General features: G+C 45.0%; 1 protein-coding gene and 1 pseudogene across 1 annotated transcript; both read right to left on the reverse strand.

Annotated features, from left to right (window-relative positions):
* Nucleotides 1-306: 306 nt before the first annotated feature.
* On the reverse strand, nt 307-10,073 carry LOC139421425 (cerebellar degeneration-related protein 2-like). Its single transcript, XM_071172305.1, has 5 exons — nt 9,979-10,073; nt 4,005-4,117; nt 2,819-2,967; nt 2,333-2,497; nt 307-2,158 (listed from the first exon to the last, which is right to left on the reverse strand). The coding sequence occupies exons 1-5, from the start codon at nt 10,055-10,057 to the stop codon at nt 1,171-1,173; spliced, it is 1,494 nt and encodes a 497-aa protein (XP_071028406.1). The 5' UTR covers nt 10,058-10,073; the 3' UTR covers nt 307-1,170.
* A 264-nt stretch (nt 10,074-10,337) lies between these two features.
* LOC139422558 (ATP-dependent DNA helicase Q5-like) lies at nt 10,338-26,010 on the reverse strand (annotated as a pseudogene).
* Nucleotides 26,011-26,487: the final 477 nt, after the last annotated feature.

The following is a 26,487-nucleotide window of genomic DNA, read 5'->3' on the forward strand; positions in this document are numbered from 1 at the left end:
AAACGTGTCAGTGTCCAGAGAGATGGGTAAAACGTGTCAGTGTCCAGAGAGATGGGTAAAACGTGTCAGTGTCCAGAGAGATGGGTAAAACGTGTCAGTGTCCAGAGAGATGGGTAAAACGTGTCAGTGTCCAGAGAGATGGGTAAAACGTGTCAGTGTCCAGAGAGATGGATAAAACGTGGCAGTGTCCAGAGAGATGGATAAAACGTGGCAGTGTCCAGAGAGATGGATAAAACGTGGCAGTGTCCAGAGAGATGGATAAAACGTGGCAGTATCCAGATGTAACGGATGTGAAACGGCTAGTTTAGTTAGCAGTGTGCGCTAAATAGCGTTTCAATCGGTGACAACACTTGCTCTGAGACCTTGAAGTAGTAGGTCCCCTTGCTCTGCAAGGGCCGCGGCTTTTGTGGAGCGATGGGTAACGACGCTTCGTGGGTGAGTTGTTGATGTGTGCAGAAGGTCCCTGGTTCGCGCCCGGGTATGGGCGAGGGGACGGTCTAAACTTATACTGTTACACAGAGAGATGGATAAAACGTGGCAGTATCCAGGGAGATGGATAAAACGTGGCAGTATCCAGGGAGATGGATAAAACGTGGCAGTATCCAGAGATGGATAAAACGTGGCAGTATCCAGAGAGATGGATAAAACGTGGCAGTATCTAGAGAGATGGATAAAACGTGGCAGTATCCAGAGAGATGGATAAAACGTGGCAGTATCCAGAGATGGATAAAACGTGGCAGTATCCAGAGAGATGGATAAAACGTGGCAGTATCTAGAGAGATGGATAAAACGTGGCAGTGTCCAGAGAGATGGATAAAACGTGGCAGTGTCCAGAGAGATGGATAAAACGTGGCAGTATCCAGAGATGGATAAAACGTGGCAGTATCCAGAGAGATGGATAAAACGTGGCAGTGTCCAGAGAGATGGGTAAAACGTGGCAGTATCCAGAGAGATGGATAAAACAGCTGAGGGATCATCCACAGTAGATTGTATCATTTCCCCAGTGCAGAAGTACAGGTAACCTGTCATCAAGTGACCACTTTGAACAAACACGGTCAAACAAAGAGAAACTAATTCTGAAAGAAAATCTGTGGCTTTTGTACCCATTGTTTTCAGTGCATGTTCACTAGTATCAGGAGAGGTATTGTTCACTAGTATCACGAAAGCAGCTCATTTGTCTTTGGACTTTCTTCCCTTAGGACTTCCAACCCGTGGGGACTTTCTACCCTTGGGGACTCCCTTGGTGGAGTTCACTTCACTCTTGGTCTTCTGCAGGCGGGAGAAGATCTCTTTGAACAGGGCCTTGTACTCTGGGGTGTTCTGGCCCAGCCTCTTGTCCACCTGGTCTACCTGCCGGCTGATGCCCTCCAGGGCCTCTGGGGTGGAGGGGGTCTGGGGCGGGGTGGGGGGTGCAGCAGCCATGGCTGAGGGGCCGGGGGTGGCCATGCTGTAGTCCTTCATGGAGGGGTCTCTGGAGACAGGGCGTGACGTCTGCACCCCCGCGTGGCACATGCCCTCCTCGTGGCGTCGGCACTTCCCCAGCAGCTCCTCGTATTTCTCCAGCAGGGCGTGGTACTGCTCGTCCACTTCCCTCAGGATGGACATGCCCCTCTTGCGCACGCCGTTGGCGTGGATTGCGTAGCTGCCCTGTCGCCTGCCAGAGGCGTCGCAGGCCGAGATGGCGTTGAGCGCCGTGTCACTGCAGCTCTTCCTCACGGGGCCTCCCTGCTGCCCCCCTCCTCCTGTCCCCCCAGACTCCCCCGTCCCCTCCCCTCCCTCCTTTTGCCCCGGTCCCTCCTCGGGTGTGTCGGTCTCGGGGGCATTGTTGAGCAGGGTCTGCTCCAGACCCTCATCCAACAGACAGACCCGTGACCTCCTCAGCTGCTGCATCTCCTGTAGCTCCGCCTCCAGCTCCTGCACTCGCAGCTGGCAGCCCTCAGCACCCAGGAGGCGTTGTTCCATAAGCTCAAACTCCTGCAACACAGCTGTGCACTCCCTCTCTGCCCCCTCCCTCCGGCCCCGTTCTGCCACCATGGCGGACCTCAGGGAGGAGACCACACCTTTTAGACGCTCGTTCTCCTCGTCCAGCGGCCGGCGCTCACGCTCAGACACCAGGTCCACACTGCCGGGGTTGGCCACCAGGAAGCCATCCTCATACCTGGAGAGCGATACACCACACAGAGGAGCACAAGGATACAGCAGAGTGATTGCATTCTTATGTAATCTGAACACCATACATTCAGGTCATTTGTCAAATGTACTCAGCATATTTTCACATACAGTACTTTGGACTTTTGAGAGAGACTACATAGAGCATTGCTCTTTACTGTACTTTGGTGCAGTGCAGAGTTCTTTAAGGCAGGGGAAGGAGTGGACAGTCTTGCGTCGCTCCCGCTCCTCTCTGTGGTCCCTCAGCTTCTCTAGTGTACGTAGTTCCTCCACACGAGCTGTCATGGTATCCACCTGAGCCTGCAGTGTCTCCATGGTACCCGTCAACCTGTAAGCGCACGCGCACACACACACACACACACACACGAAAGTGGACTAAATCTTATTTGCATCACAACATAATGTACAATACTGTACCGTGACTATACTGAGCCTGTGTTACAAAAACAAAGGTGAGACGCATTCATTTACTATGACCAGTAGGAACCATTCAAGAACTAAGCTTGTTAATACTAAACCAAATATTTCTTACAAATCCTTGGTATAAACACCATGAAGAAAGAGGTCATGGTCACAGTCTTACATAGAGTGAATGCTCAGATTGTAGATCATAGCAGTGAGAACCACTCGGGAGAGTATTAACCCTCACCTGTCTATCTTCTGCTGCGAGGCCTTGCTCTCTATAACCAGTTTCTCATTGATGATCTCCAGCTCTCTGGCCGTCACGTCTAGCTGCTCGTAGACCTTGGCATGCTGCTCGTTCATCTCCCTCAGCATCTCCAGCTGCTTGGACAGGTACTGCAGGGGGAATAGACATGTGAATGAAGACATGGACCTTACAAGGAGACAAATCTAAAGAGTCTAAAACGGATATAAAATAACTGGACATCTATAGGTTACATCAGTGCAGATGGAGAGGAGGAGAGGAAGCCGTTTTAGACTATTGAGACACGCCCAATGCAAGAGATTGCTGTAAAAAATGTTTTAAATCAGTCACATAGATATGACAGTATTCCATGATGGTTAAGCAAAATAGCATCACAGTTTCCTAATTCCCGACTACACAAACAAGTGTGGATCCCCTTTATTCTTCTTCTCCAGCAGATTAAAGTGTGTGATTGGTTGAGTCGGCCATTAGCAGGCAGCTTTGTTGTTGCCTAATAAGGAGGCCAGTCTTTGTTGTCTAATGAGGTGGCAGATCTGGCTCAGAGTCAGAGGAGTCAGTGGGTTCCCCTCTCCCACACAGCTGCACACTAAGTAAACAAACGCTCGCTATCCCTCTCTCATGCAGCTGCACTCTGCTCCACTCCTATCAGAGCTCTGCAGGGTTTAATTGGCTTGATGGTGCATCAAGGAGAATGTAATTGTGCTAGCCTAGAGAGAAGAGCCACTTTGCAGGATCATGAAGTGCACTGTCAGTAGTTTAAAACCCACACACTCTAGCTAACACACCAGTCCGGTGCCATGCTTGACAATATGGCCTCTCAGCAATTCAACATTTAATTGTATTTTTAGTCATTTAGCAGACGCTATTATCCAGAGCAACTTACAGTTAGTACATTCATCTTCAGATAGCTAGGTGGGACAACCACATAAAGGCATAGAAAGTAAATGTTTCCTCAATAAAGTAGCTATCAGTAGAGTCAGAGCTAGAAAGGGGGGAGGGATCAAGTGCTGTTTTTTTTTTGGGGGGGGGGGGTCAAGGTGATGAGGAGGATCATTTAAGATACGGTTTGAAGAGGTAGGGCAGGGCACTTTGCAGGATCATTCATGACATCAGCATCAATCACGACATGTACACACACTCACATAGTGAAAGTGGTATGATGCTATACCTCAATCTCCTGCACCTGTTCCTCATTGTTGATGTACATCTGTTGTAGGGAGTCCTCCAGCTCCTTGTTGCGCTCCAAAAGGGTCTTCCCCAGCTCAGCTGCCAGGTGCAGATCTGTGAGGGGACAGAGAGGAGGTCGAGAGAGTACTGGTCTGGATACAGAAAAACAACTATGTTAACTCTTTCATTCACATTTCATCCACCAGTAATATTGGCAGTTGCTGCATTAGCCCAGCTCAGTTAAAGTGTTGCATTGGATCATTATGGAATGTTTTAACTCCATTAATGCAATGCTTTCTGGCTTTCCTTAAAGTGATGAATTTAAGACTTCGCCCCCTCATTCAAATTAAATCAGAACGAGCAATAGAGAAAATCCCCTCATTCAATTCCCCCTGCTGGAGTAAAAAAACATGTAATCCTCCATCTTCTCTGACTAAGACCAGCTTCTGTGATCTCTGCCAATATCAGCTCACGAAAATGGAGTCTGACTGCAGGGGAAAGGAGGAGGATAAGGGAGAAAGCCTGTGCTAACTAGGTTCCGTCTGGATTACACAGGGCAAAACACCAATACAGGTCATCTCAGAACTCGTTTACCATTACTCCTGATCAGAATGACAGAGATATCCCTCTTAGTTCGTATTACCCAACTCCAAAAAGAAGAGCGGCTGTACAGTCTGTACATACAAGCGTAAAGGTTTTAGCTGCACTGGTTGCTATACATACATCTTTATTGTCACAACAAGATTGTTTAAAATTTTCCCCAGAAACCAATCAACTCCAGCACATCTTTGCTCTCAATCTGCTTTGACAGACATTTCCACAAATAAACACACATACAAACATGATCCCATTTTAGACCTGGGAGGGATAAGGGCAGCGAGTCACTTGGTTTCCACCAGCAGCTTGATGGATCCATTATTCATCGGGTGCTGCAGTGACGAGGCCTACTTGGACTGAGAGTAAGGATGAAGAGGGGAGCTGTGCTGGCTCCTGGCTCCAACATGCCTGCCCCACTACTCAGAGCCCATGACAGTACAGTGGGAGGAGGAGAGGTGGTGTTAAACTGAGAACAATTGACCTCCATTACAGAACATGAATGCAGCATTTTAAATCAGCACTGTGCCAGCACTAACAGGAACACAACAGTGGGGAACACCATGCTGCTGCACAGTACACATCTAAGGAACATGAGTTGAATTATAGTATGGCTGTCTGGAGCAGTAGCTGTGTGGTTGTGTGTGTGTGTGTATCAGAGATAATGCAATGAATGGCAACAGGAGTTAACAATTCAAAAGGGACAGAGGCAGAGGACAAGAGGCCCGTCTTCAACACGTACAGTACAAGTCAAAAGTCTGGACGCCTACTCATTCAAGGGTTTTTCTTTATTTTTACTATTTTCTACATTGTAGAATAATAGTGAAGACATCAAAACTATGAAATAACACATTTGGAATCATGTAATAAAAAAAAAAAGTGTTAAATCAAAATATTTTATATTTGAGATTCTTTATTGTAACCACCCTTGATGACAGCTTTGCACTCTTGGCATTCCCTCAACCAGCTTCATGAGGTAGTCACCTTGAATGCATTTCAATTAACAGGTGTCCCTTGTTAAAAGTTAATCTGTGGAATTTCTTTCCTTCTTAATGTGTTTGAGCCAATCAGTTGTGTTGTGACAAGGTAGGGGTGGTATACAGAAGACAGCCTTATTTGGTAAAATACCAAGTCCATATTATGGCAAGAACAGCTCAAATAAGAAAAGAGAAATGATAGTCCATCGTTAATTTAAGACATGAAGGTCAATAAATATGGACAATTAAGAAGTTTGAAAGTTTCTTCAAGTGCAGTCAAAAAAAACATCAAGCGATATGATAAAACTAGCTCTCATGAGGACCGCCACAGGAAAGGAAGACCCAGAGTTACCTCTGCTGCAGAGGACAAGTTCATTAGAGTTAACTGCACACCAGATTGGAGCCCAAATAAATGCTTCAGAGTTCAAGTAACAGACACATCTCAACATCAACTATTCAGAGTAGACTGCGAGAATCAGGCCTTCATGGTCAAATTGCTGCAAAGAAACTACTACTAAAGGACACCAATAAGAAGAAGAGGGTTGCTTGGGCCAAGAAACAAAAGAAATGGACAGTAGACCGGTGGAAATCTGTCCTTTGGTCTGATGAGTCCAAATTTGAGATTTCTGATTCCAACCGCTGTGTCTTTGTGTGACGCTGTGTGGGTGAACAGATGATCTCCTCATGTGTGGTTCCCACCACGAAGCATGAAGGAGTGGTAATGGTGCTTTGCTGGTGACACGGTCAGTGATTTATTTAGAATTCAAAGCACACTTAACCAGCATGACTACAGCGATACGCCATCCCATCTGGTTTGCACTTAGTGGGACTATCATTTGTTTTTCAACAGGACAATGATCCAAAACACACATTCAGGCTGTGTAAGGGCTATTTGACCAAGAAGGAGAGTGATGGAGTTCTGCATCATATGACCTGGCCTCCACAATTACCCGACCTCAACCCAATTGAGATGGTTTGGGATGAGTTGGACCGCAGAGTGAAGGAAAAGCAGCCAACAAGTGCTCAGCATATGTGGAAACTCCTTCAAGACTGTTGGAAAAGCATTGCAGGTGAAGCTGGTTGAGAGAATGCCATGTGTGCGAAGCTGTCAAGGCAAAGGGTGGCTACTTTGAAGAATCTCAAATATATTTTGATTTGTTTAACACTTTTGGTCACTACGTGATTCCATATTTGTTATTTCATAGCTTTGATGTCTTCACTATTATTCTATAATGTAGAAAATAGTAAAAAATAAAGAAAAACCCTTGAATGAGTAGGTGTCTACAAACTTTTGACTGGTACTGTAGCTAAAAATGTAATTAGCTCATCTGTAGGCTACCATATCTTCCTGTTTTAACACAATGGACAGACCATTAGAGAGAACTAGAAGAGTGATAAGGGTCTGTATTATAAACAGTACCAGCTCTTGTGTGTGAGACAATAGAGCGAGCATTCCAAATATATCAGTACAACACAGACCAACACAAAAGTGCCTGGTACACATTGTCTTAAGCTTAAAAGTTATGTAATCTTATGGTTGTGCCTTAATCAAAACACTGCCGCACAACGGTTGTTTGTGCTGGCAAACGGATAAGAATCAGAGTTTGCTGAGAGGGTAAGAGATATCCCGGTAAATAAGAGAAATCGTGTACCCACTTCATTGAATACAAGTGAATAACAAGAATTGTAACAGGACAAAGCGATGACACTTTGAAACTGACATCTCCCCATGGCAACCTTGGCACACACACAGCTCATGTGCACTGCAGCCTTCTGCACGTGTGGCTATGAATCATCCTTATGCCCTCGGATGTGTATAACTCATATAGCATCTAGTGAAGCACATCACAACCACACTGCACCAGCTGCTACAACTATGACATCATACCCTACCACCTGGACAGACAGGATACACATGTTGAGCTGATGATTATGACCACTGAGTGCAATAGGTGAGCAGACCTGAAAACAGATCACTTCCATAATAATCACATATTCACTCTGTGTGAAAGTGAGTGGAAATAGACCATAGCAAATACAATATGACCCCTTTTTATTTTATATTTATCTGTTATTTTACCAGGTAAGTTGACTGAGAACACGTTCTTATTTGCAGCAACAACCTGGGGAATAGTTACAGGGGAGAGGAGGGGGATGAATGAGCCAATTTAAACTGGGGATTATTAGGTGACCGTGATGGTTTGAGGGCCAGATTGGGAATTTAGCTAGGACACCGGGGTTAACACCCCTACTCTTACAATAAGTGCCATGGGATCTTTAATGACCTCAGAGAGTCAGGACACCCGTTTAACGTCCCATCCGAAAGACGGCACCCTACACAGGGCAGTGTCCCCAATCACTGCCCTGGGGAATTGGGATATTTTTTTAGACCAGAGGAAAGAGTGCCTCCTACTGGCCCTCCAACACCACTTTCAGCAGCATTTGGTCTCCCATCCAGGAACTGACCAAGACTAACCCTGCTTAGCTTCAGAAGCAAGCCAGCAGTGGTATGCAGGGTGGTATGCTGCTGGCTGTTTTAGCATGCTGTTCCCTAGGTTGGAACAGCATGCTAAAACTGTACTATTACAATTTTACATGCCGTGTCACCTCAAATCCCTCTAACCCCCAGGCTGAAATCTCTGATCCCAGTCTGAGAGGCCATGTCTGAGGCCCCCCTAAACAGATCATCCAGCTGGGTTTAATGCTCCGACTCTCCATTTTGGAAAACGCTGTGAGATGAGATCGAGCCTGCTGCTGGCTGCAGACCAGCAGGACCCACCTGGTTCCCAAACCCTGACCAGGGAAACACTGATGAGACGCAAAGCTGCTTTTATTCTCTGAAGTCATCAGTCAATTGGGTGATGTGGAGGACGAGGGCTGGGGAAGGACATATACTGTACCTCATCCCACCATCTGGAACTCACACCGCCTACTATCCTAATATACCAACCTTACCCTTTACAATTACTGATTGCAAGGAAAATACGGCTTTGACCTATATCATAACTTGTGGGGACATTTAAAATGCTAAAACAATAGCTTCTTTCCCATTCTGTTTCGAAATATGGGGATAAGACCAGAGGTGGGAGACGCTGCTCTGGACAGATCAATACAGAGGGAGTGAGAGCAGAGACTACACAGGCCCTCATCTATGTCTATCTAGCCATTAGTGGAGGAAGACGATGGGGTCCAATTGAGTTAACTAAATCAAACAGTTGAGGAAGAGATACAAAGGGGTGTGTCACTCTATAGGAGGGATGTATTATCAGACTAAGCCCTGGGTGAATGGAAACGTTTGTGTGTATTATGTGCCTTTTCAACAAGCATCTCCAAACAGATTCTTTGGGAGCGTCTCCATTGTTGATCCCTATGATTTATCAGAGCACAGACATGAGGTTAGTAAATGTCCTGTCTCTTCAGTCTAGCCAGTAAAAAAACAAAAAACAGAACTGACATTTTCCTCACTCAGAGATTGCAACTGCATAGGATCTTTGTTCAAAATTCCACAGAATCTTGCGAATGTCAACCAGTTGTCTCCTTGAATATCCCACTTGTTTTAAATCATCTCTCAGTCTGTCAGCCTGATGTCAGGCTCCATCACCTAATACCTCACCAGCACATCCCCATGCAAGTGGGAACCACAACTCAGCATTTTGGTGACTTGAGGAAAATAACCGAGGACAGAGGGATGGCACGTGACCGTTCATCATATATGATGTGAGAGATGGAGGGTGAAGTCAGACAGACAGCAGGGTTATTCTGAGAACACACACGTCACTGACAAGATCAGAATAATTGGCAAAGAGCTCGATAATGGATAAAGGGGAAGTCTAGAGCAGTGACTATACACAGAGGTGGAAATGAGATAAATGGAAGTAGGCTTGTGTGTGTCAGAGAGCAACACACACACACACACGAGAGAATAACAGAGTGTAACATGGTCTGACAGGTGAAACCCACAGCAGAATTTCGATGGATCCCACGCCTCATTCTCAAATGTATGGGACTTGGGGTGTGGGGTACGTCTTTAAAGTGCATGAGCGCAATCAGAACATTTCAGTTTGATCATATCAAGGATAATATCGACAATGAAGACAGTAGTCCGTTCCAGACACGCACGCTTGTATATCGAGCTAAAATTGCGGAACATGTCATATATTCTTCAAATGAACAATGTCAATAATATTGTCTTCTTTTCTTGAGGGGTCAATTAGCATCCTTTGATACATCTTCAGGTTGTTGCATTAAATGACAGTGATGAGGTCGGTAGCCAGCATCAGCTGCTTTTTGCTGGGAATGTTTTTATTGTATCGGAATGATTCGCATACAAGGCTAAACAAAACCTGCAACAAATATAACCACAACCGCTACAAAGTAACAACAATGGTGTGTCAGTCTACTCACCCTGCTCCAAATCCCGTTGGTCGTACCATGGCTCATCTTCCTCGGTAACAAACTCCTCCATCCTGACTGCATGAAGCATCGATGCTCGGTCTATCGTTGTGGCTGTTCACCGTGCGCTCTGTAACATCTCTGACCGCTCGCCCGGAAGCGAAAGCATGCCTCGTATGATCAAGAAATCTCGAACAGCGCAGCCTCCCAAACCGTAACCCATTCAGCGACCCTTATCATTCACTAGGAAAGCCGCGGGCGCACCTGCCCCCAACATTCTGCAATGAACCATTCGAATGTGACAGAAATTTACCGCACCTGACACTAAATTAATATCTCAAGGCCGACAAATGTACGCACAAACTGAACACTGTAACCAAGTCCCCCAGCACGTTCGGCCTACAATAAAAATAGAGAATAACGTAGGAAATAATTGTACAATATTGAGACGTGTACGTTCACTGAACAAATGTGTGACATTGGCAAATGCCACTCATAATTCCTCCCGCCATTGTGATTTACGTAGGCCTCCAGATGTTGTTACAAGCCCCCACTCACTCGTGCTTTGCACCGATATCTCTCCAGATCCATTCTGCAACGATCCCCAACCCCCTTCCCTATACAGGGAAGATGCTGCTCCATAAAACAGTCTTTCCACTTAATCTAATTGTATACAGCCCATGAGCCATTTAGTACCAGCCACTAGACATTCAGTGTTAGAGATTTTATTGTAAGCAGGTCTCACATGGAGCAATAGTGTGTGAAGGCTGGGTTTTTTGGATACATTTCTGTGATGGCTGGGAGTTTTCCCCATTGGTGCATCAAGTGCTCTTTGGATTCCATCATGTTTGAAATGACTGACTGTTTGAAAAGTCACCCACCCAGTCACCAACCTGCACAGGCAGACGTGGCCAGCTCTGATCTTTTTAGACAAGATAACTCTGTACCATATGGGCAAGAGAAAAAATCAAATTAATATTTTGGGGGATTCCTCAGGATAAACAAAAGTTCTCATTGAGAATCTCATGAAAACAACTAATAACAAACTAACAACAAAAAAAGACATGAAATTACAGCTCCTAAATCAATCAAGGATAGAGTGTGGTTGTTACACATCCAGCTGGCTGTCCTCTTTAGTCAGGCAGAATGACAGACCAGGTAGCAGCAGGGTTTGGCCTGGTATAGCCATAGCATCCATGTCCTAGTCACATGGCGCTAACATCAAACAAAGAGCCACCTCTGTTCGGCGTTGAGCAGGGATGACTACTTGTTCCATAGCAGCATCAGCAGACATGCTGTATACAGTACATGTTTAATAGCCGCCATTACAGCGGCTCTCCACGCCACGACAGCATGAGCCTGGAGTTGACACAGCATAGCAGCATCAGCAGACATGCTGTATACAGTACATGCTTAATAGCCGCCATTACAGCGGCTCCTCACGCCACGACAGCATGAGCCTGGAGTTGACACAGCATAGCAGCATCAGCAGACATGCTGTATACAGTACATGTTTAATAGCCGCCATTACAGCAGCTCTCCAAGCCACGACAGCACGAGCCTGGAGTTAACACAGCATAGCAGCATATCATCTCTGTAACGGCTCAGTATCTTGGCCTGGGAGAGATGTGAGGGAGGGAATCAGTTGGAGAGAGAGAGAGTGGATGAAGGAATCAGACCCCCAGGTTGTTATCCTCCTCCACCTTTCTGTTCATAGTCCTGCCTCCTCCCATCCCTCTGTGTTCAGAGGTCTCAGTGCTGTGTGGTCCCTTCAGGTGCTTCCAGTCTGCTTCACTCTCACAGCGCTTCACACCGCTGAAGAACTTCTATATCAGATTCCTGGCCTGCTTTTTCACTGTGGACACAAATATAGTTCATTATTAGAAAAGGCAACTTGCGCTAGTGCGCACACACAATGTTTGTCTTCCTCACCTTGACCTCTTCCCCTGCTCCTCCCCTCTGCTAGTAGATGAGACAAGTAGCAGGCAAATGACTTGAATAGCTCCTACAACAAGGAAGATTTCACATTTGGAATACTACAATTTGAAAAAGTGATAAATGAAGAACTAAATATCTTAATCACAGCTTATGCCCCTTCCCTGTCTCCCTCAACTTAATGGCCAACTTGCCCTGCGTATAGAAAGGGTCTAGACAGCGCACCACGATGTCAGCCACCTCCTTCAGAGACACAGGCTTGGGGGCTTTGCTTGGGCTACCTGGCTCCAGTACAGTCTCATGGATGTTTGGGTTAAAGGTCACCTTCTTCCTGCTGTCCTGTAGGGGGCAGCTACATTTGGCTGGGGGGAGGGCCTCCCTCTCTTCACTGTCCTCACATAGCTGACACACACACACACACAGAGAACATGTGGTAGATGTTAACAATGATGTCATCATTACATTACTGTTAAAAAACATGGATGACACAATAAGACTGTTGTGGCAATATAATATTGATCTCCATACCCTTTGTTTTAGCAATGATTTAGCCTTGTTTTCATGTGCATTTTGCCTGTGAATAAGACAAAGGAGTTTAGAGAGAGAGAGACGCAAAACAGAATAAACCAGTCAAAGACCATCTACAACTTCCGAGGGACATCTTACACTGTGATAGAGTCCAGTTTAGCTTCCTCTTTAACCTCCTCCTCATCATTATCCAAGTTGTTGATTTCTGTGGGGATGGTGTCCATAGGGATAGTTTCAATGGGGATGGTTTCGTGGGGATGATTTCCATGGGACTAGTGTCCATAGGGATGGTATCCATGGAGACAGTAGCAGGGGAGTGACTGGGGTGGTATTGAAAAGGCCTGACACATCATTGGTTCTTATCCCCACCTCTTGACTCTTTTCAATCGGTTTCTTCCCAAAGTACTGGGTAATGTTGCGGGAGTTCTTAGCAGCCTCCGCTAGCTTCTGCTTCTTGCTCAGGGCCTTGCCTCCTGTCTTGGTGGGACTGTTCAGGAAGGCAGAGACTGCACTGGCTTTAGCTCTGATGGAGGAGCTGATGGTTGGTGCAGTATCTCCAGTCTTTGTCTCCTTCCTCTTCCCCCTCTCCTCCTCACCGGCTGACTCTCCGGACCCAGCCAGGCAGTCAGGGCCCCCGCTCCCTGTCCCCCTGTTTGCCCCTGGACCTGTAGTGGAGCCCACACAGTTAGAGGCCCTCAGCAGCTCACTGGCAGTCTGGAAGGGGTTGGAGGAGCCCCTCAGACCTGCTCCTATTCTCTTCCGCTTTAGCTGGTGGAGAGAAGGAGACACAGAAGGAAGGATGCTTAGTTACTAATAGAACCCAGTATGAGGCTGACTCACAATAACACTGACACATCCTGTTACTAAATGGGCTGAGGCAGTCTCAATGCATTAGCCAGTAGATACATATTTAGTCATTACTGCTGCTTATAAAGGAGCACTACAGTATTTTCTAAGGCAAAGTAAAAGCAGAGTCCTCTGTGTGCTGTGGTGTTGGGCCTTACTGAGTAGATCTGTGAGGCAGGCATGAAGCCCTGCTGCTCCTCAGTCAAGGAGGAAGAGGAGGAGGCTGCTTCGTCTTTGGATTCAGTCTTTATCTCTGTGGATTCCTCAGAGCCGCTGGTCCCTTCTCCTTGTCCTCCTCCTGCAAAGGCAGCCCCTCCCTTCTTCATCTCTGATACCTTCAGGAACAAGAGAAGTTAGATGAGTGAAAGAATAACTTTTAAAAAAATAGCTTCCATAGGACTCGATTCATAAAGTGACTTTAGTGTTGTACAATAAACCAGACAGTAGTCAGGAGCTACTTACTCTCTTCAGGACAGTTGCTTTATACAGGTTGGAAGACTTGGTGATCTTGAAGACCTCATGTTCAATATCCCCTGCCAAGGAGAGTGTGTCAGAGCTGGGTGAGGTGCGGGAGGGAAAAAGGCAAAGAAAGAAATCCAAGTGTCAGTTCAGCTGTCCCAGTGGCATCAGTGACTTGGTATTTTAGGTGCATGTGGTTAGTAGTGACTGGTACCTGTGTGTGTGTGTGTGTGTGCTGCTGCCACCTGGTGGTTATTCAGAGCCTCCTGTAACAGGGCCACACAGTGCTCCCGGACCTAGAATTGATGCACACACTCTCCTCAAAACTATTTTTTTTTAAAGGCAAGTGAAGAAGTATTCATTTGATTTCATCCTCTATTTAAAAGGAAAGTGTCATTGAGATTTAAAGCATGTCTTTACAAGGGAGAACTGGTCAGTAGCAGCTCCAGAATAAAATCAACACTATACATACATTTATTTAAACTTTTTAAAATCATGACATACAATCAGTCAGACACCGCTAAAAAAATATAAATGGGGCTAAGTTTTTTCCTTGAAAATGGCTATTCTTGTAATACATGTATGAACCACAGTGGTAGTACAATCCCCTTTCTGTTCCCTCGATCTGCAAACATAGATGTTCAGTGCTCTGTGCATTAGATCACAAATTGAGAGTGGGACCCGGGATAAGCCAGCATCTTGTTGGGTGAACGATTTAAAGCAGAATTTAATTATGGATGAATAAATCGTTTCTAACGAGCTCATGATGGTGGAGACACTGAATACACAAGGACATGTGCATTAAACATCAAAAACATGCAAATGTGCATATTGCTTTGCACGTAGGTGAGCAGGCATGTGAGCATGCGCATGTGTGAGACGTTTCCATACTAGAGCTGTACCTTGACAGTGAGCCTGGGGATTTTCTGGCTGCTGGCCTCCCTGAGTGGGCAGTTATCATCTGCAGACAGTTGAACACAACATCCAAACCCATTCAGTCACACAACAGTATTATTAGCCAGTCACTTTGCTTGTCTACACTGATATTACAACAGTAGAGAACCCACCTGGGGGGATAAATTAACCTTTGTGTCCCTCAGACACCTACAGAGGAAAGAGAGAGAAGTAAACAAAGGGAAATAAGACACCCCCCTTACACTTCTATTGTCAGTTAGAGCAGAGAACCTACAGAGGGCCCCTCAAATTCCTCACTCCAGCACTAGACCGCTGCCTCTCTCACCTAGTTTCTAGTGCTTCAGTGTTCCAAGCCCCATGCGGTTGCTGGCAGCATCTCAAACCAACAGTCTCAAAATAATGGCTCAACTCAACACGTCTTTTGTTTGTCAGGATTAATAGTATGGATTTGAATAGCCCTGTTGTGCTGATTTGACTCCACATATGGGAGAGATTTACCACATGGTGCCTTACAGTGGCCCCTAGCCCCATAGCCTCCTTGCCTGGCTGACTGGCTGGCAGCTGGAACACAGATGTGGCGAGAGAGGAAGCTGCTACAGTGTATGAAGGTTTGTTTACTGAAGCAATGGAACACTTATGAGTCAGATGTTGCGTATAACAGTATGACAGCAGGGCTGTCCATGTACAGCATGTACATGAATGCGAGGTTTCATCTTGCGCAGGTTCATTTGTTTCTTGAAGAGATCTCCAAACTCTTTCCTCCGATGCTCGGAGCCATCATCATCATCACCTCCACTCTCCCAGCCCTCCTCATCATGCCTGAGGAGATGACATCACCACAGATCTCAGCATTCCTACTGTACTGTCTATGAGTGACAGCTAGAAAACACATTTTAAAGTCAACAATACATTTGAAAATAATTCTAACCCAACCAAATAGTGCAACCAAAACATGAATAGCAAGTCAGAAGGAAAGACTACAAAACTACAACAAATGTTAGCCTGGATGCCAGTCTGTTTCTACTTTAACCAACAGAGTTAGACTGGCCTCCAGGCTACTAGACCGTTGCATTTCTGACCTCTCAAAGCCGTAGCCCTTCCTCCCCCTGGCGTAGAGGTCACGGTCAAACCCAAACGGGCCCCTGGGCTGTGTGCTCCGAGCTGCTCCAGTCTTGGTGCACAAAGTAGCCCCCTTCTCCAGCTGGGCCCGCACAGCCTTGGGGTCACGACAGTAGTCACAGGCCCCCGCACAGTCTGGCTTCTGGTCCCCAAAGAACTTGGAGATGGTGGCAGGGCGGCAGCTGAGAGAGCCCAGAAATACAGGTGTGAGAGAGACAAACATATTGCACAGACATGCTAGAGGTCAAACCCCTAGGAGGCCTAGCATTTACAGATTAGCTCAGTAGAGCCCACAGCGTCTCAAAATGCTCAGAGCCAAGATATTGTGCATTCCTCATTAAGACTCACAATACAGAAAAGTGTACATGACTTTAGAAAAGTAGCTAATGCTGCTGAATAGGAGGAATTATAAAATAATTGTGTCATGGAGAAATGACAAAAGAGGATCATCATTGATCAATAGCTACCATTGTGTAACAGATTCCCCATTACTGTCTATGATCGATGTGTGTGTGTGTGCATGACGTGTGATCAAACAAGGTCACACTCAACTGGCCAAATAAGGCTTTGACACTACTCGCTATCACTAGATGTTAATCACACTTGAGAGGGGTCGTTCCATTTGATTTGAATGCCTGTTTGACCACACCCCTTTTGATTTGAACAAAACTTACCATACATATTTGCCCATGATAGAAGGGGTCAGAAAGTGACTTTTTGGCAGTGGTGGAAAAAGTACCCAATTGTCATACTTGAGTAAAAGTAAAGATACCTTAATAGAAAATGACTCAAGTAAAAGTCACCCTGTAAAATACTACTTGAGTAAAAGTATTTGGTTTTAAATATACCTAAGTATCAAAAGGAAATGCAATTGCTAAAATATACTTAAGTAATCAAAATAATTTAAAATTCCTTATATTGAGCAAACCAGATGGCACAATTATGATATTTTTTTTTATATATATTTTTTTAAATATTTACGGATAGCCAGGGACATGCTCCAACACTCAGAAATCATTTACAAACTAAGCATTTGTGTTTCGTGAGTCCACCAGATAAGAGGCAGTAGGGATGACCAGGGATGGTCTCTTGATTAGTGTGGGAATTGGACAATTTTCCTGACCTGTCCTGCTAAGCGGTCAAAATGTAAGGACTACTTTTGGGTGTCAGGGAAAATGTAAAGATTAAAAAGTACATAATTTTCTTTAGGAATGTAGTGAAGTAAAAGAAAAAAAACTACTTAAGTAGTACTTTAAAGTATTTTTACTTAAGTACTTTAGACCACTGCTTTTTGAAACCTGAATGCCAAAACATTTAAGCGATATAGGTGCTCAAGTTGACTTATTTAGCATACCCCACCATAACATGAGAAATAATCAATGTCTTAAAATCACTGGAAAAGATAAACAGTTGAGTTTTAAATAATTTAAAAGCTTACAAAAAGGGTTGTCAAACTATATGATTATTTGTTCCCAAAATGTTTCTTACCTTTGATGTCAATCATCTAAAAATGTGTAAACTCAACAGCAAAAACTAATTTTCCTGTATGTTGTAGCGTAGACCCTATTTTTCCTCATCTGAGGTTTTTGTGTGTTGTGCCTGCCATCGGTTGAGACACAGCATATTCTTGAATGCAGGGTGGTTGTCATGTTTGGGCTGATACATTTACTAAAATGGGACTAAAATAAAAATGTCAACTTTTAAAATGGTTGGAGGTCCACACATCAGAGAATGTTGACTTGAATGGGAATATCAGTTTGTTTAAATAACACTGTCAACCTTCCATAGGAAACCTATTGAAATCAAAGAAATATAGAGCATAGAATAGACATTCCCATTTAAGTTGACATTCAATGGTGGACCAGCAGCCATCTTTATGGTATGAATTGGAAGTAAACATTTTAAATACATTTAAAATGTCAAAGGTGTATCAGCTTAATTGCAGGGGTCTGAAGGGATAGGCACATTCTATGAATTATATTTCTATGATTGAAATGACACCCATCCTGTATCCAAGAGCATGTTGTGTCTCAACCGAAGAAATGATCAAATACATTGACAACCCTTTTTGTAAGCTTTTAAATGATTTAAAACTCAACTGTTTATCTTTTCCAGTGATGAAGACATGGATGACTCATGAAATTGTGGGGGACGCAAAACGGGTCCACTTTGAGCAATGGGTAACTCTGAGCTAGAATGTTTTGGCATTCAGGTCCCAAAAAAAAGACACTTTCTGACCACTTCTACCATGGGCAAATATGTATGGAAAGTTTCATTCAAATCAAAATGGGTATGGTTAAACAGTTATGGAAATCAAATGCAGTGACTCTGCAGGAGTGTGAAGTGTATTCTCCAGTAAAAGAACACCCGTTTAACGATACGTCTGTGAACTGGATGCGGTTTCTGATCACTCAGACACACCACTCCCTTCTATCCTGACAAACTCGATTGATGAGGAGAAAAAGGGGTTGTGGGTGTGGAAAGACTCCTGAGTGTATAACGTGAAACAGAGACGAGGTTCTATAAAATAACTGCTTCCCTAGAGTCTAGTCTGAATAGCAAAACAAAATCATCTACTTTTAGGAGACTTGTAGGTGAGTGAGATTGGCCATGGGTGGTGGTTGGTGAGGATGTTACTGTTCTAAATGACTTTTAAATAGATTTCAACATCTGAATGTCTATTCACTCTTTAGAGTATGGCTGTTCCGCTTCTTTGTATAACAGCTTGCTCTTTCACTCAATACACAATATTATGTAATGTATACACACACACACACACAGAGATCCACTCTGTCGTACACACATTCATACAGGCTAGTGTCTCTTGGAGGAATACTAGTCAAGACACCTCCATAACACACAAAGTAAGACTGCCTCGGATGGAAACCCAGTCTCCACAGCTTTCAAAGAGGGGGGAAAGAGGCAGTCTCACCAAGGGAGGAGGGGAGAGAGAGAGTGAGAGAGAGAGAGAACGAGAGAGAGACAGGGAGCGAGAGAGAGACAGAGAGAGAGCGAGAGAGAGTGAGAGAGAGACAGAGAGAGAGAGACAGAGCTCATGAAGCAACATAGTCTTTCCAGAGGAGGAGTGAAGGAAGAAGACAACGACCCACAGCAGAAGGAGGAGATGATGAACTAGCCTATATTAATGCAACAGGCAGAGAGCACAAAAACACAGCAGGAGTCCTTTGTAAGTGGAGATAAACAGTGTTGCTATTGCACAACCGCTGCCTTTTCCACTGGCACCAAGAGATGACAACAGCTACTACAAACTGGGAGAGAAGTAAGAATAAAAGGAGAGAGTAAGAGTGGAGCGAGAGACGGTGGAAAGCAAACCAATGACAGCTGGAGAAAGCTCAAATCGAGCCCGATTTGCTTCCTTTCTGAAACCCAGAACAGACTGTACAGAGGACAGCAGTGCAGCGGATGGGGTTTTGGTCATCTCTTGGCTTCGATGCTAATCGCTACTTGAGGACTTATCTCTGCTAACCCTAATCCTGAAAAGACCGCTGGGTCGAGGAGGCGAGGTCACCACCTCTGTCTCACTGCTGGCTCCAACTCACCCAGCAACACACAGGGAACTCGCTCTCCACACTCACTCAGGTAGGTGTTGGTTCTTGTGTTACATCACTAACTGATTCTCTTCGTTAGACAAGCACAGTTTAGCACCTTTATTTACTCTGTTGCATATCTGCAAACTACCCATACAGTTCAGGTGAGTGTATGCTGGTTGTGAGTGTGTACATGTAGCCTATATACATGCAAATACAGGCCAGAATAACAGTGTTAGCATACTTTATAGCCTAACCAAAAGCATGTGAAGAGTGTAATTTAGCTGTCATCAGTGTATTCCAGCTGTGTATTAATAGGGAGGCTATTTACATGTGAACACAGTGTGGAACAGAGTTGGAACAGCTCTAGAAGGGGAGCGCTCTTCCTGTATGTCATTATCATAATGATATTTCTAACAGCTGAATATTTAGCTAGACTTTACTACTGTGGGAAGACTTGCTCCCATACCCCCCGGCCTAGCCATGAAACCGGAGACTGGTGAAAGCCCAGTCTGACTGGGATCTATCACCACACCAGCTGGTGTGAGTCTACCTGGGAGAGAGAGACAGAGCAGCTGTGGGAAACAGCACTAAAGTAAAAACTATTGTCAGCGGAATTCATACAGAATACATTGGCCAGAACACATTCCACCACGATGGACTCGGTCTGGTCCAGCAACACAACAGGAACAGAATCTCTTTAAAAGGGACACAGACAGCAGGACAAAGAGACTGAGCCAACAGTCTGGTATCTGTTTTACATGCCACACCTATAGTCAATAAAACATTTTACTGTCAAATGAATTGAAGCACTATTCCATTTTTCTAAAGACTTCCCCTTTAATAGAATCAATACATTAAATTCTATCCTAATCCAAGTCAATCTAGTGCTGTGATGAAAAGAACTGACATGTAATGTAATCAAGTAGCCTACAGTGTGATCAGGGTTGGGAGAGGAGAAGTAACACTGTGGTGTAGGTGCATAGCTAGAGAGAAGAAGATAAAGAGAGGGTGATGAGGAGGAGAACTGTGAAGGGATGATCATGAGATAATTCATATGAGCAGGATCCAACTGCTATTCACAGTTTATAGGGAACATACTTTCCCATAGCAACAGCAACATATGTCCTACTCATATGTGCATAATGAATAGACAGAAACTTAGAAGATATTTTAACACACAACAAGGCAAATATCAAGTGTCTGCCCTTGAAATAACATAGATAAAAGTCCTCCCTTTATACAGTCAGCCAGAGGGACCCTCCTCTCGGTCTCATGACAGTTGTGATAACGGTGGTGTGTCAGTCCACAGCCATGCTGCTGGGAGAGCCCTAGAATTACTCTAGTAAGCCTGGAACAGACACAATCCTCCTCTTTCTTATAGGAGGAGCTGGAATCAGTTGATTTCACTCTGTCCTACCTACTCATCAGAAAAACATGCACTAGCAGCTCTCCTATATATATTCAAGGATGAACACAATGGTCTGTCAACATTCCATTGGTGTCAGGTCATCTACAGAGTTAGACAGTAACATACAGCATCTCTGACTTCTAGACTCACAGTCCATTATGGGTGAAGAATAAGGAATGAAACAAATGCCAAGATTCTAATAATTCTAACAATATATTGTAATAATTATCCATTATTAATAATCAATAATCCATCTTTCATCCACTTTATCCCTTTTTTTGTGGCTTCAGCAAAGTGGTCACATCCCACAACCTGCACCCAGATACTACAGAGTTGCACCCACCCTCAGTGTGAGGGACATGATGGATGCCAGGGAGGAGATGCTTACCCTGCTACAGAAGCTATGGGCCAAACTGCAGGGTCTCCCCACCGCCAGCCCTCTGGAGATGGGGGCCTTCGCTGTCCTCGTCCTCTTTATCGGTAAGCTACACCTCTCACACACACACACACACACACACACACACACACACACACACACACACACACACACACACACACACACACACACACACACACACACACACACACACACACACACACACACACACACACACACACACACACACACACACACACACACGTATGTATGTACAGTGGGGCAAAAAAGTATTTAGTCAGCCACCAATTGTGCAAGTTCTCCCACTTAAAAAGATGAGAGAGGCCTGTAATTTTCATCATAGGTACACTTCAACTATGACAGACAAAATGAGAAAAAAAATCCAGAAAATCACATTGTAGGATTTTTAACGAATTTATTTGCAAATTATGGTGGAAAATAAGTATTTGGTCAATAACAAAAGTTTCTCAATACTTTGTTCTATACCCTTTGTTGGCAATGACAGAGGTCAAACGTTTTCTGTAAGTCTTCACAAGGTTTTCACACACTGTTGCTGGTATTTTGGCCCATTCCTCCATGCAGATCTCCTCTAGAGCAGTGATGTTTTGGGGCTGTTGCTGGGCAACACAGACTTTCAACTCCCTTTTTCTATGGGGTTGAGATCCGGAGACTGGCTAGGCCACTCCAGGACCTTGAAATGCTTCTTACGAAGCCACTCCTTCGTTGCCCGGGCGGTGTGTTTGGGATCATTGTCATGCTGAAAGACCCAGCCATGTTGGGTCTTTCATTGATTTCACACTTTAGATAGTGTGAAATCAATCATCCTGTCTGGACAAAATTCAAATATGTAGGCTAGCTACTATAAAAGGTGTGTTCTTTCCTAGTGGTCTTCCTGCTCATGCTGCTGATGACCTGTTTGACGTGCTGCTGCTGTCACAGAACCAGAACCAAGGGCCCACATAGTCAGCTAACCTGAGACAATCCCCACTTCCCCCAATAATGAGGAGAGACATTATAAACAGGCACTCTATGGACCTCTAAACCCCAGAAGAATGAGGACCCATGCAGAGAGGTGTGAACTGAAAACCCTCTGTCACCACTATATCACCAGGAGAGACATTCTGGAGAAGCACTCTATGGGCCTATTAACCCCGGAGGAATGAGGAGGACCCATGGGGAGGGTGTGGAGCCCATCTATAAAGGAACCCGGCCCTTGAACAACACACCTCCATACAAAACACACACAGAGCCTCCCTGAGAAGCAGCAAAACAGGCCCGGCTTCCAGGCTTTCAGGAGTATCAACATTCCAAGCGGCATCCCTGGGCTCTGCTGGCTAACAAAGCAGTCTTTGACGTGAGAGATGGACAAGACTAGACCTCTAGGACGGCTTCAACTGATCCACACAACACAAGGACACAAGGAACACAGGAGCATGGAATCACACACACACACAAAGGCATCAAGTAATACAAACAACTGGACATGTAGCTAAAAGATCCCAATAGAAGCACAGGCGACTGCTTGGGGAGATGAAGGTCTGTCAGTTCTAGGATGTATGGGTGTCAACTCAACCTCTGCCACTGGCTCAGAGACTCTAAGAAAGAGCCCTCTGCAGTTTCCATCAACAACTCACTTAAATGGAGGCATCTTGCCAAACACCGTGTGAGTGTTGCCATATGTCTTCTATGTAAAGGACTTCCTTTGCTTTATTGCCTTGTTCAAGTGCTAGATGAAACTAGGAAACTCAGAAATGTCCGACTTGCTAACTGGTTGAACGCTGCACGTGGATAACTACAACCAGTTAGCAAGTCGAAAAAGTCTGTTTCCTAGTTCCGACTAGCACGTGAACACAGCATTAGTTCAGCAAAAACAAGCCATTATCTCATTCCTCAGGCGATTCAGAGGACCATGCCTGCCCTCTGCTGCCTTGTAATATGCTTCACAGTTATACACAAAAACAGAACAAGAGTAATGCTGTCATTTCCGTATCGTTGTTGCATAGGTTAAAAATGGCATCTCTTCCTTCTGAAAAAGCATTTTCTTAGGCTGCCTAAAATAGTGCAATACGCTTTTATATCTCTTGCATGAAATAAAACAAAAATGCAGATGATTGTAGTGAGTTCCCAAACTGTGGGCTGCTGCTGTGCCCCCCACACACACACTCTTGAACATTTAAATAATAGAATGCACAAGTTGCAATGTCATAATTATGTAGTGCATCATCAGTTTCTCAGTCATTGCAGACCTTATAGAGAGCCATTTATAACTTGTCAGAAATGTCCAGATCAACTAGCCTGTTGATTTTTTTGTAATGTGAGTCACTCAAATATCACATGACAAAACATATAGAATTGCAAGAAAATTTGCTTTAAAACGGCAAAGGTTTCTCTGCACACCATGAAAACATTTGTAGATTTGCAGGAAATATTGTAAGCTTATAAACCTGCAAAATCTTCTCTCCTCCAACAAGAGGGGTGTGTCATGAACAGTGCTTGTGCCCACAGAAATAGACGTGGCGCGCGAGCGAGAGATGTTCCCTAATGCTGGAAGGGGGGGCCTGAGTGTAAAAGATTGGGAACCCCTGTGTTATATAACACTCACCCCTCTTGCTCACAGAATGACACCATGGCCTCGAAGTCTGTGATGGAAGCCTTGTCCTGATCTTTCTCGGAGCCACGCTTTGCCTGCAGAGAAGTCACACAATCATTCGCTCAAAGTTAAATAAACAAACATAAAAATATTTGAACACTGTACACACCAATTGCAATCCCCATGCATTTACAGCACCATCATATTTCTATACTAATAACAAGCCTGTGAGGCAGGTTGACAGTGTAGTCTACACGTAACCTGTTTGCGGGCCACCTCATTGCGGATGAGGAAGTTCAACTGCTCCCTGTCCTTGGGGGAGTAGTATGTCCTGCAGGAAGTGGGCAGCCCATCTCGCCCCGCACGCCCAGATTCCTGGTAGTAACTGGGGGGAGTAGTACATCCTGCAGGAAGTGGGCAGCCCATCTCGCCCCGCACGCCCAGATTCCTGGTAGTAACTGGGGGGAGTAGTATGTCCTGCAGGAAGAGGGCAGCCCATCTCGCCCCGCACGCCCAGATTCCTGGTTGTAACTGGGGGGAGTAGTACATCCTGCAGGAAGAGGGCAACCCGTCTCGCCCCGCACGCCCAGATTCCTGGTAGTAACTGGGGGGAGTAGTACGTCCTGCAGGAAAAGGGCAGCCCGTCTCGCCTCGCATGCACAGATTCCTGGTAGTAACTTGGCAAGGTTCCCCCATGCCAAAGCTGATGGTGGCCACAATGACAAGCACCTTACCCTGCATCCAATCAGTCTGAGCCTCTGTGCGATCTCCTGCCTTCAACCCTACACAAGCAGGAGTTAAAGGTCAAGAGTTATGCCGCCCACTTTGTTATGTCTCGTCTCTCCATCAATAAAATAATCTGCTTGATTCTTGTCTTTATTAAACTTTACCATTTACTATCCTACCCCACAATGTTTGTAAGCCCTTGAGGAATGTCTCACCTGCATGGTAAGGCTTGGCCAGGACTCCCAGCTTAGTCAGTTGGTAAGCCACCATCTCACAGCCTTCTCTGGTCCGACAGTACACAATTCCACAACCCTGAAGAAAGACATACAGATAAATATCCCAAACTAAGTACCATGCACTGATTATAAGGCTGGATGATATATTGAATTCATTTGAATTTATGTTTTAGCGCAATTTTCCAAATGCTTGTATCGCAACAATCACTTTTTGTATTTTATGACCGTTTACGTCTGCTTTTTCTCTTTTTGGTCTTGTCTCCTTTGCTCCTTCTATGCACCTTCACACACACACACACACACACACACACACACACACACACACACACACACACACACACACACACACACACACACACACACACACACACACACACACACACACACACACACACACACACGACAGATCACTTCTTCCCTGATAAGTGTTTTCAACTCTCTATTTGCATTTAAGGTTTGTTCCAACAGAAACGGTCATAAGGACACCGAAATACATTACTCTGATTACACAAATCAATGATTTTACTGTAATAGAGGAGAAGTTAACCTTTCAACTCCTCAAATTGCATGCAGAGGAGACACTACTAAAACCAGAGAATCAATGAACACTGATTCTGGTAAATTTATGTTCAGTTTGTTACAAAACGGGCATTTTCAGCCAGATCAGTGAATATTGCAAAATAGCAGGTTAAACTATTTTGATAAAATAATGACATTATTAGTTGGTTTTATGGTTGTGGAAGGCTTATATTAACCCTAGGTATAATATCACAAGCCCTGAATTCATTGGGCTATTGCTGACTGTTTGAAATGCAGTGTATTTGACCATTAAATCTAGAAATATATTGTGAATCGCCCATAATAAAAATAGACTTGTGATTTTTAGGCCACATCGCCCAGTCCTAACTGATTACACCATCCATTAGATAGAGTAGGAAGAGATACTGCATATAAGAGAGAGTCAGAGGGGAATCTAGTCCACCAACCTGTCCTTTGGGGCATTCCCCCATGGTCAGGGCCTCCCTGATGAAGGCATGCAGGTGCTTGTAGGGGTCCTCCAGTAGCTCCCTGTACACCACCTCATAATGCAGGTTACTGCGAAACACAGGTGTGGCAAAGGACAGCGGTGATCGCAGCCTCAGGGACTTTGCTATGTCCTCCTGCACCTTCTGGGGTGCCGTGGCTGTCAGCGCCACGCAGGGTACCCCGGGCAGACAGGCACGCAGACTGCCCAGTTTGAGTTAGTCTGGTCTGAAGTCATGCCCCCACTGGGAGACACAGTGAGCCTCGTCCACAGCCAGGTAGGAGAGGAGGCTCCGGGAGAGCAGGCCTGTAAGGAATGACCAAGGTAAGGTAAGGTAATAAATACCCTTTAGCCAACACTGCAGGAAGCTGGTAGCAGAGGGACTTCCCTGCCTCGGTGGGAATGCACACACAAACATCCCGGTCACCTGCACACAACAGGGGCAGTAATTTACAATATTCCATCGACAGTCCGATTTGGGCAACGGCATTACTCAGATATGTTTAATGACAATAACTGATCATGCTAGCTAGTAGTAGGTAACAGCCAATGAGCCGTTCATAGGTAAGTTATTGTAAGTTCAACATGTCTATTATGGTCTCACCTTTAACAACTGCTGTAACAACGTCCTCCTGCTTCTGGGATCGGAACTTATCGAACCCAAAATTGGTTTTTAACGCCTTTTTAATGGAAGTAATCTCTTATCCAGAAAAACGTCCAACTTGACAACAAAATTAATTCTCTCGTCGTCGCGTATCGATGACATCATGCCAGTCGGCACATAATA

This window comes from Oncorhynchus clarkii, chromosome 12 (assembly GCF_045791955.1).
Source record: "Oncorhynchus clarkii lewisi isolate Uvic-CL-2024 chromosome 12, UVic_Ocla_1.0, whole genome shotgun sequence".
NCBI classification, from domain to species: Eukaryota; Metazoa; Chordata; class Actinopteri; order Salmoniformes; family Salmonidae; genus Oncorhynchus; species Oncorhynchus clarkii.